This window comes from Rattus rattus, chromosome 5 (genome assembly GCF_011064425.1).
Source record: "Rattus rattus isolate New Zealand chromosome 5, Rrattus_CSIRO_v1, whole genome shotgun sequence".
NCBI classification, from domain to species: Eukaryota; Metazoa; Chordata; class Mammalia; order Rodentia; family Muridae; genus Rattus; species Rattus rattus.
This window is the reverse complement of record NC_046158.1, coordinates 49,788,964-49,800,269: the sequence shown is the minus strand read 5'-3', so window position 1 is coordinate 49,800,269 and position 11,306 is coordinate 49,788,964. Positions and strand designations below refer to the sequence as shown.

Here is an 11,306-nt window from a genome sequence, read left to right as displayed (position 1 = left end):
TGCAATCCTCCTGCTTCAGTGTGGTGGCTCTGTGATTCCATGTTACCACTACATCTGGCTCTAAAAAGTTTTTGCGTTTTGTGTCTTCTAGTTCTTAGTCTTGAAACCTCAGGGCATGACACACACTTAGTAAGTATTTGAAAAGTGGATAAAAGCTGCAAATGATAAAGGAAAAATAATGTGAAACTTCCCCAGGCCCATGTTATGAACAGCCAACGTGGCCATCTTGTCCACTTTCTGATTCCAGCTAAGAGTCACATCAACAAATGAGACCCTGGATAAAGAGCTGGCTGTGGGCCTCAGAAACTTAATCCAAAGAATACAAGGAGGCAGAAATGCCTTTTCAAAGCACAAGGGGAAAAGTAACATTGAAACTTTTTAAAACAAAAATAAACACACAAGTTAGAACAAAATGTTTTATTATTAAAATAAAAACCTTTGTATAAAAGCATTACAGAGCAAAAGGCTGTATTTACATTGAAGGATTCAAGATACAATTGAGCATCACAGACAGAATTCAGAGAGGGCACAGCAACGGGCTACACAGGTGAGGGAATCAGCCACTTAGTCACCAGTCCGGAATGACCGGACTACAGGGAGAGGAGGGAGGATGACTCAAGGCGCCTGCTCATAAACTAGACTGGCAGAGGTAACTCGTTAACAAAGTTCAAAGCTACCCATCTCTAAAAGGTCACTTGTTACCGTTCCAAAAGTGTTTAAAACCTAAACAGAAACACTGGACACAACCCCCAGGGTTACCTCTTCAGGAAACTGCCAGGAACTAAAGTGACTAAAGTTAGGTTTCTGAAGCGGAACAGCAAGATTTCACATCAGCCCTTGCAGAGCCTTAATTTCCCAGAATGCCTTTTCTACAGCAATTTAAGTAATTATTATACCACGTTACCACAAACCTTTGGGTGACTGTGTAAGCCAGATGGCACCAGCAACTGTGTCAACCGTGACAAGGTGTACACTGAGCACAGCACCCAGGAACTGTATTTCTCCGGAAAGCCGTTCAGCGTGGCCATACTCCACTTTACAACTACCTGATTTTTCCACGTGGTTTCCAGACCACTGTGCCCTGGCCTTTCCTTTTAAAACATCAGGCACTAAACCATGTGCATCCATTCTGGGTAAGCAAGTTAAAGGGCTGCTCTCACAAGTCATCACAACCATTGCGTCACAATACTACTGTACCCCAAAGTGCCTGGGTATGTCCTGATCAAACGAATTCTCAAACTGCCTCTTAAAGATAGCTCAGAATCTAAGCGGTGGCCAAAGACCAGGGGGGCTACAAGGCGGGGCCGGGGCAAGCTCTGAGACACTACACATGGAAGAAATGCAATGAGCAGTGTGCCCTCCATGATGCTTCAGAAACAAGTGTGAGCTACAAGGTCAACCAACTGAGTTCTAAGAAAGACTGACGGCCAAGATTCTTACTCAGGCTTCCATGACAACAGGAGAACCTCCAGAGGCCGAAGACAGGCAGAGAGCCTTCAGGCTCTAGGCTTGCATTTCGAATTCCTGCTTCAGACTGTGAAAGACAAAGGGGAAGACGGTGAGATGGTTTTCCACCATCAATTCTCTTTGGAAAGTCAAGTTCTTTTTTTTTTTTTTTTAAATGTCTCTATGGAGCCCTAACACATATTGTCAATGCACATCTTAGACATACACACTGAATTTTAAATATATTCCCCACCCCAATAAAGATGCATTTCCACTGACATTTCCCTGCCCCAGGCCAGCCACTCACACTTCTGTTATCTTTTACCAAGGCACATAAATGAATGGAAGACTCAGATGTGACAGAGAAAGAAAAATGGCCCTTACCTTTTCAAGTAAGCATGAACGTTCCCGAAGCCATGATACTTTGCTAAATACACAAGGACTCCAGTGGCGCACCGCCCATCACGCTGGCGGCAGAAGCTGCAGTTGCAAATTCCTCGACAAGGTGGGCAGTGCCAGTTCTGGAGAATTGTGGGAAAGCATCCTGAGGCTAGGCCTCACTCTCCCGCCACCCATTTGTTTAGATTTTTTTAGTCTTTAAAGAACTTAGTATCAATCCATTTAACCCATGACCTTTCTAAAAACTAACTAAATCATAAAATAGGAGCTTTTGGTCCAGCGAGAGAGCATTTGCCTAGCCCCATAAAGTATGGTTCAAGAAGATTACACAACCATCACCAAGGAAGAAGAATTAACTTGTCTAGGCAGCAGCCCCAAGCTCTCTGGACAGTTATATTCATGACATCAAGAGCTCAAGCCCCTCCCTCCCCAAATATCCCAGGCACCTACCGGATCCAGCAGAGCATCCTTGACCTCTTCGCCATAACGGTTTCGAAGGCAGGGACCACAGAACTGGCCCCGGATGCCCCAGCAGTCTGGGTTTCGGCAGTTGGTTTTGGTGTCAGTGGTTTTCTGGCGACACTGATGACAGGTAGAGCCCTAAAAGGAGGACCAGATGAGAAAAACAGAGAACAGCCACACTGGTGTCCGCCTTTGAAGGTCATTTGACACCTACTATGAAAAAGTATCTCAAGCAAGGCTTCCCATCCCATTGGTGTGCAACAGTATCGACAAAACTATTTGGGGGTCAGAAGAACTCAGTGCTCAGTGCACAGTGCCAGAGTACCTGCTCAACCCATATGAGACCCTGAGTTTGATCTCCCCCCAAATTCACGGTTTCCCCCTCTTCTAAATCTATTTTCATCTTTGGCTCTCTACTGCATTCTCAGGAGCTATCAATGCGTTCACTCTAACATTACCCAGTAAATCCCAGTTGAATGAATCAACTTCCAAATTTAAAAAAATGTATATAGCCCTATTGTAGACCTATACATTTAATTCAATCCCACACATTCTGTAAAACTCTTTCTCTTGCATGAAAAGAAAATGCACAGTTAAGAGCCCCATAATAACTCCACACGGCACCCTCAGGGCAGATGCTGTCCGTCCTCCACAGGGCGTTTCCGCTCCGAGATGTCACCCAGGCACTCACCAGGGATCTGTTGTAAATCTTCTCTCGAGAGTTGCTGCAGATGTTCCTAATCTCTTCCTCTGTGACGTCTTCTACTGGTCGAATTATATGTGGGAGGGTCATGGACCCAGGGCGCCGACTTCTGGGCACGTCGTCATCCTGAATAAGAATCGTGAACTGAGTTTCTTCCCAGCTCTCTGCATCCCTAAATCTCAAGATGCTTCGTTTGAAACGTTTCACAGAACATTCAATCTGGGAAATCTTTCTTGCGTATGGAAAAAGGGGGCAGGCCCTAAGTTTACTGTAAGAATAACTAGCCAAAAGTATAAAAATAATTCCTACAATATTGAGAAGCTGAAAAATCTGACTCTCGTCTGCTAACAAAACTAAGTACGATTGTCTAGCATTAGTGACTTGGACTGGTCTGAGACTGTATTCGTGATGCCAAGCTTCCTAGGGATGGACAACATAAGAAGACCTATTAGTGAGGACTCACGTTCATATAGCCGTCCACGGACTTCCTCCTTCTCACTAGCATGTACTTATCCTCCTCCTCTTCTTCGTCCTCCTCCTCCTCTGTGGGCAGGGCACCTAAGGATCCCAGGATCCGGGACCTTGACCTGGTAAGAGGTCGAGCTCTCCGTTCTGGGTTCCTTCTGGAAGCCACACCTGGGAACGTGCGTCTTCTAGGTGACTTTGACTGGCGGATGAAACACACAAGATAGATTCGAACTCCGTAACAGAGAGAACCAGCACTCTGAGGAACCTGCAACTTCCCCTAGTAGTTTTAGTACAAGAGGCCTGTTTTCGTGTTTTCTTTGCCCTTTTCATTATGCATGGAAAACAAATTCCAACGCCATCATATTCCTACTGCCACTAATTCTTCTATTTAATTCTTCTCCCATTTACTCTTCTACTCGCTACTGAATGTGTAACACCCATGCTCCTAGCCCGAAACTTTCCTGTAACATTTCTACACTCCTGGAACACATATGATGTCTCCATATAAGCAAAGAATGCCTGGTTTCTCCTCCCCATTCCTTGCTGGCTTCTAGCCTGCCTTCCTAGGGGGAAGTAGGGAAACGCAGGCTTTTCTTTTCTGCCATAGCCAACACAACAATAACCCATCCTCAGCCACACACCACCTTAGTCCCTTGGGATACAACCAGGTATCATTATTAAGATACGGCTTGACAAAAAGTGTGTGTGCTTTCTTTTCCCTCAATCCGTTCTTAAAAATATCCACTTTGTATCTAGCATGCAGGGGTGGGAGTGGGGGAGGGATGTGTCACTTGTGGGGACAGAAATAAGTCATCTATCTTGTCTGCTGCTAATGGGGAGAAGAGAGATGATCAGAAGGAGCATGGTCGTAGGAGAACAGAGCCAAAGTGTCTAAGACGCAAAGAGCACCAAGAGCTTCAAGGACCCACTTCTATCCTCCAGCATCTAAACTCCCAGCTCGGCCCTGGCCTTGTCCACAACAGTACAGGTTGAAGTACTTACATCTTTAGTTCTGTGGCCTGGGAGGGAATGTCTTCCAGAGAATATGCCGGGGAAGCTCTCCAGTTCTGACATGAGTTTTGCAAGCTAAGAGGGAAGAGAGTAAACAGAAATTAGAACTGGTGACAACGGGCAATTTGTAGAAACGACACTAGCCTATCCCCCAACTTTCTGTTCATTAGGTTGACAGAGTCCAGTCTCTCCTTCCCTGCTATGCTTATTCTAACTCCTAACAGGATTTAGGAAGCACCTGGAGGGGCTGGAGAGCTGGCTCAGCAGTTAAAAGGCACTTGTTGCCCTCACAGAGGACCCGGGTTCAGTTCACAGCATCAACAAGGGATCTCACAACCATCCCGAACTCCAACTCCAGTTCCAGGGGAGATAAAATGGCCTCTCATGGCCTCCAAGAGCAACTGCACATACTCTATCTCTTCAAACACATCGTCAAATCTCACAACTTATAAACAGTTCTTAGGAGAGAGAAGGAGTTGCTTAGAGAAAAGTGGGGAAGGCTCTGGAAACATTCAGACACCCACCATTGCCTTGTTCTGCTTTATATTCAAGGCCCTCTTCTCCAGGAAGTTCATGCCATCTTCTTCTTCCTCAGAGTCGGACTCAGAATGGGAGTCGTTTGCAGAGCTCTCAGAGGGCTTTGGGGGCGCTGCTTTTGTGTTGGCTGCCCTCCGGGTATTTCGTGCTGGGAACTTCATTGCTACCCTGAGAGGCCCGGAGGGACGGCACTGACTTCGGGTCCTGCAGCCTTCCCTGTTGAACTGCAGTCTCTAGTTAACCAGAGAAAGGGAGTTATTAAAACTTGCTCAGTGGCAGACGGGCGGCACCAGGGCCTACCTCAAAATCCTTTTGGGATAAAGGACTCGAGCAATATCACCTCCACTAGTCAGCCAGGATCATGGGTAACAAAAGCAAGTCTTGCAAATGACTACTTTGCTAACTGGCGTAAGACAATGTCTGGGTCACCCTCACCGTCCCGAGACCTATGCTGCTAAGTAATTTTTAAAACATAAACTCCTGCCCCCTTCTCATTGCCTTAAAGATAATTCTTATTTTCAGAAAATCCTCTAGGAATAACTAAGTCTGCCCATAAGCATGGTTTCAATGCCCACGATGGCATTAAATAATAACCTAATTTATCAACTTCCATTCAGTTTTAACTGTGATTAAAAATACACATAAAATCGCCAATGTTCCCCGCCCCAGTCCCTGGCAAACACCATCTTCCTGTTTTGAAGCTCACTAGTGTAGGTACCACTCAAATGGATGTTTTGGAAGCCAAGACCTAGTGAAAAGTCACTTTATACCAACTAGTACAGCTAAACCTGTAAGCTTGTTCAAAAGCTGAACAGTCTCTATGTACCCCAGACATCTGCTCTTAGGTATAGACCCAAGAATCTATGTCCACATAAAAGCTTTGGACATGTATGCTCAAGACATATGCACATGTGTGAGTGTGCACATGGAGGCATGAGTTTAAGATCAGGAATCGTCCTTAACATTAATTGAGATAAGGTCTCTCAATCAAACCCAGAGCTCATCTTGCTAGCCAGCCTGCTCTAGGGACCCTAGCTCTGCCTTCTGAGAAGCTGGAATTACAGACAGATGACCACTCCCACTAGGCATTTATGTAGGTTTCTGGAGACCCAACTAGAGTCTTGTACTTACAGGGCAAGCTGAGCCACCTCCCTGGCACCTCCAGAAAATTGAATGGGCTGAGGACTTGGTTCAATGGAAGAGTCTATGCTTAGCCCATCTAAGACCCTGGGTTTGATCCCCAGCGCCAACAAGTAAGGATCTTATGGATAGCTTTTGGTATTTCATAGGTGGAGATCTAAGTCAAAACTTATACAGATTCCTAGCTCTTTTAATCAAATGGCATTTTATTCAGCACAAGTAATACCTAAAGAACTAAGAGACCACCTAGAATGGTCAAGCCACATACAATGGGTCACACCCAGACCTGCAGACTGGCCCCAGCTAACGAATGCCAATCAACACCGATTTAAACCAAAGTCTTTTATTAGAGAGAAGTGCTTAGGTGTAGATGGTGAAACATAGTTCTAGAGCCAAGTACTGTCACAGTAGTGTCATTTGAGCGGTGGCCTGTAGGGAATGTCGTCAGGCACGACAACGTAAAGAACACGTGGGTGGTTTGTGACAACTGCACCACTTCTCCAGGAGAGAGTCTACGTGTGCTATGCTCAGCGGGTCGGGCACAGGCGCAGCAGGAAACAGAGCTGAGGGGGGGGAAGCAGACACAGGAAAAGCAGACCAGAGAGGAAGCAGACACAGGAAAGGCAGACCAGAGAGGAAGCAGACACGGGAAAAGCAGACCAGAGAGGAAGCAGACACAGGACGTGAAGGGCCCTGCCAGTTCTGATCTGCGTCCTAAGAGGTTCTTAAGATGCAGGTACAACCAGAACCATGAAACCCAGCTTCAGCTTCGTCAGCTCCACGCTAGCACTGGGCTGGGCACCTGCACGTGTAAATGCCAAGGTAGCTAATCTTTAGGACATGGGCTTCCTGGGATCAGGCCAGCTCTGTAGCTAATGGCAATCTGGAGGCTAGCCAACTTTACTTAACAACTTTCCAAAACCTAAAAAAAAAAAGTGCAAGATCTATAAGTAGGACGTTAGTAAAAATGGCTTTGAGACATGAAGAAAATATTTTTAATCAGGTCAACAAAATCTTCTAGATGGATGGAGAGTTATTACGAGAGGAGAAGGTTCAAAAAGCCAGTGTCTCCTGCCTCTCAGCGTACCTCCCTGCTTGATGCTGGTAAAATTCTCTCTCTCTCTCTCTCTCTCTCTCTCTCTCTCTCTCTCACACACACACACACACACACACACACACACACACACACACACACACACACACCATCCCATCTTGTATCTCACTCTTTGAAAAACCGCAAAATGATTCATCATCAGAGTTGGCATGAAAAAATGCTGGCCGATCCGTTAGTGGCATCTGGCCTTGGTTTCTGTAAAAACCCACAATGGCTTAATACATCGTACACCTCAGCCTCTGAAAGGCTGTGGGGAGATTCATTATCAGAGACCACATAAAAAAACATTAGCCGGGTCTTCACTGACATCTGACCTGAACTTAGGCTTCTGCAAAATTAATAAATAAAAATAAATAAATAATAAATGTGATTGCGGATTTTTTTTCTCTTTTTCAAGAACCAATTTTCCATAAACTGTGCAGAGAGCAAGTCACATTGACAAGTGCACTCACTACAAGAGAATGGCTTTTGTTACAAAGAAAAATGATTCAGAGGTTTACAAATGATTTCCGAGTTGCTCTAGCAAGTCATCAGTCCCCTTAGGTTAGGAAACATTTCGAAAGGATACAACAAGCAGCTAATCGGCCTCCAACAAGGACTACCTAGAACCACAGCAGAGAGCAAAGGACAGAGAGCAAAGGAGCAGAGAGGACAGAGCACGCCGCCTTTCCCTGACGGCTGTACAGAAATGCAGGCAAAAGGCGAGCGGTGTTTTAATCCCGCACAAAGCGTTTTGGGGCCCTCGGAGCACTGCAGACGCAATCCTGTTTATTCTCAGGCAGCACTTACTGTGTTTGCAAAATTATCAGAAGCAAAGCTGTCACAACTGTCATCGGAGGATGACGATGTCTCCACGGAAATCAACTTCATATATCTGACATTCTTTAAGTTCTTTACTTTGAGAGCCTTTTGCTGCGAAGAGAAATGGCAACAACTGTTAAGTAGGGTGCTTCCCGAGGTACAGGACTACTGAAGACATCAGTTCCTCAGTTTGGTAGGTTTAAAGAGCAGAGGGGATAGACTGACACATTCTTTTTCAGACCTTACGGAGAAAAATGATTGGCAATTGCCACCAAAAATCAAAAATTAAAAAAAAAAAAAAAAACTCAGGTCAAATTCTAAGAAGGTATCGTTTCTGGAGAATATTTCAATGGTACTTATCAATTTATCCAAACATCTGCAGTTACTTCTCTTCCCACCTTAAAGTCCTAAGCATTTAGCATTATAGTTCTCCACAGAGCTGAATGCCAGCTCCTAAAATCCAACCTCCATTTTTTCTCATTGAACTGTACTTCTAAAAGGAGATTTCAAAAGTACAAAATGGCAGAGCAATTTTTCTCCCTCAGCCAAAAATCAAGCTAATGAGGTCTTTTTATGTAAGCCTTGGGCTCTGCACTGTGATGCTAATTTCCCAAACTACAAAAATTGGGCAGGTCCTGTGTTTTAAGATGGCAGTCATCCAAACAGGCGCCGCTCCAAGGAGAGGGGTACAGAGGTTTTGCACAGTCTTTACAAATCTGAGTGTTATCAGCCCGGAAAATACATAGTACAAGAAGCCAAGTCAGAGGTCAACTAACATTCCTAGTCCAGGCTGAATAGCGGATTCCATAGGAACTCTCTAGCCTTGGTCTCTCATGGCCCCTGAAGACTTGAGAATTTTAAGACTGGGGGTAGAAGTCAGCAGTAAACATTTCTAGCAAATAAAGGTCAAGTTTCTTGGAGATATGAAAAAGCTCCATTCGTTTTCACTTACAGCCCTGTACTGTCCACTAGAAAATGTAACCGAACAGCCCGTTTTGCCATTTCTTAGGACATAATGAGATTTCTGAAGAATCGTATCGGTTCTTATGTTCTTAAATGGAGTCAAGGAACTCCAAAGCAGTAAGTCTTTGCACTGAAAACCTAAAAGGGCAAGTTGTGCCGCCCCACCAGAGTGCTCAGAGGTGTTAGGGGACAAGAGGATGCCTAGATGCAGGGAAAGACTTCCTTCCGCACCTAACACTTTACATTTCAGTCTCTCAGATATGATAAAATTATTTTCAAGATGATGGTGGCCCAGACTCTCCATCGTGTTCCTAAGTAGACACCAACCAAGTATCTTGGGATGTTTCTGATATCCTAAAGGTAGCAATGTGTGGTAATAGTGAAGGCTGCATTTACAATAAATGCTCGAGCCGGTGGGTGGAGAAGGTTGTTAGGAGTTAAAAGGAATCTCAAAAGTTTGCCCAGGTTTCTAGTTGAGGAAATCCAAGATATCAAGGTGCAACACAATGCAAAGACCTAAGAGACTCCCGAAAACAGCACACAGCTCCTTAAATGACTTGAATTCTCTACACTTTGCTAATCTATTTAATTCCACATCAGCCTCTAGGGAGGCATTCTATCGAAAGCCATCAGGAAAAGAGACTAATCTTTAACAAGGACAGGCCAACAGTCATTCACCAAGCAAATATATCTTCGATGGGAAAGACACAAAAAAAGGAGAGCAAAAGGTCATGCCTGGGGCGAACTTTCTTGGCAGTCCGAACTCTTAATTCCACTTATGGCGAGTATTTCTAGGCGGCAGATTTGTTAGTGATGTCTGCTTAATTCTCTGCAGCGACATTACTATCACTTAAATAAGAAAACCGAAGCTCGGAGAGGTGAAGTTGATTTCCTCCAGTCAGGTGCCCAAGTTTGCACTAAGGCAAGTCAAACTCCAAGCCCAAATCCCCACGCGCGAAGATCGGCTATGAAACCACGACCCCGCCTATCCACCCAGACCTCGCCACAAGGGCCCCGAACCCGACGTTTATTTGAAGCACGTCACTGTTTTCCTTTCCGCCCATCCCCCCATTCTTCAACCCTCTCCAAGTCAGGACACAAGTTCTGGCTTCCGTTGGAGCAAAGAGTAACGTTCCAGCTCGCAGCTGCAAGTCGGGTAGAGAAAGGGTGGGTGAGGCGGGGAGTCGGGGGGGAACTCAGGGAAGCTCACTAAACGGCCGTGGCACATGGCTTGCATCGCTGTACCCCTAAATTGCGCCTGACCACAGCCTGGGACTAAAACAATACCTCCCCCCACGTGCACAACCCAAGTTCTCAAGAAATGCTCACAAGGCCTTCTAAGCTAAACCCGCATATCCAGAGTGGTTAAGAAGGGGCCACAGAGCAAGAGAGGACCCCAGGGACCCCAAGTGCACGCGTAGGTGACGACGCACCCGCCGCAAGCGAGTCGTAATGGGCGAGGTCCCAGGAGGTAGAAAAGGCTGGGACACGACCGCCGGACACCATGGCCAGCGGCCAGTCCCAGGCCTCCGGCGCGCACGTGGAGCACGAGCGCCCGTACCGCAGGCTTCCGGAGCGCTGGCAACTCCGTGTGCACCGGCAGGCGCATCACCTTGGCCCTGAGTTATCCTGGGTGCAGAGATTATAAGAAAATCTATCTGTGATTCCCTGCAACCTGGCGATGATCTGGAGCGCGTGGGACAAGTGAGCGGAGCTAACCCGCGGAGTCGGAGGGAAGTGGCTCCGACCCGCCCCGTCTAGCACCCACCAACCCTGCCCCGGTGCACCCGGCCGGGCCTCACCCGCGCGCGGCGAGCCTCCATGCTGGCGGCGGGTACCCAGGCACTCGGAACCGGACAGCTCGTCGGAGTACACCAGCACTCACAGCCGGAGCAACCGGAGCTCCGGTACAGAGGCGGGGCGCACACTCCGCCGTCGGAGGGGCGGGGCCACCCGCTTTCCCGCGCCGGGACGCAGGTCCTGCCAGCTAAGAAAACCTCTCTAGCAGTACCTGAAAAGTCCCAGCTCTGGAAAAAATAGAAGCGGATCTCATGATTATAGTAAATTTGAATGTCCTCGGAAACTGCTGAATTTTCTATGAGACAGTGGCTTTGTGGGAGCTTGGTGCCACTGGCTTTTTATGAAGCTGCGCGGTCCTGGGAAGTGGCGCGAAAGTAGCTGCCTTGGTCCCGGGACTGGCCGTCTGATTTGCATACAAAACGAGGGCTAGTGGGGCTGGTAGAGACTACTTGCAGAACCTCC

General features: G+C 46.7%; 1 protein-coding gene across 1 annotated transcript; it reads right to left on the bottom strand.

The window, feature by feature from the left end:
* Positions 1-402: 402 nt before the first annotated feature.
* Positions 403-10,957, bottom strand: Cdca7 (cell division cycle associated 7). The gene is made up of 9 exons (XM_032903487.1): positions 10,847-10,957; positions 8,070-8,192; positions 5,014-5,259; positions 4,481-4,564; positions 3,474-3,677; positions 2,999-3,136; positions 2,296-2,445; positions 1,831-1,967; positions 403-1,534 (listed from the first exon to the last, which is right to left on the bottom strand). The coding sequence occupies exons 1-9, from the start codon at positions 10,865-10,867 to the stop codon at positions 1,504-1,506; spliced, it is 1,134 nt and encodes a 377-aa protein (XP_032759378.1). The 5' UTR covers positions 10,868-10,957; the 3' UTR covers positions 403-1,503.
* Positions 10,958-11,306: the final 349 nt, after the last annotated feature.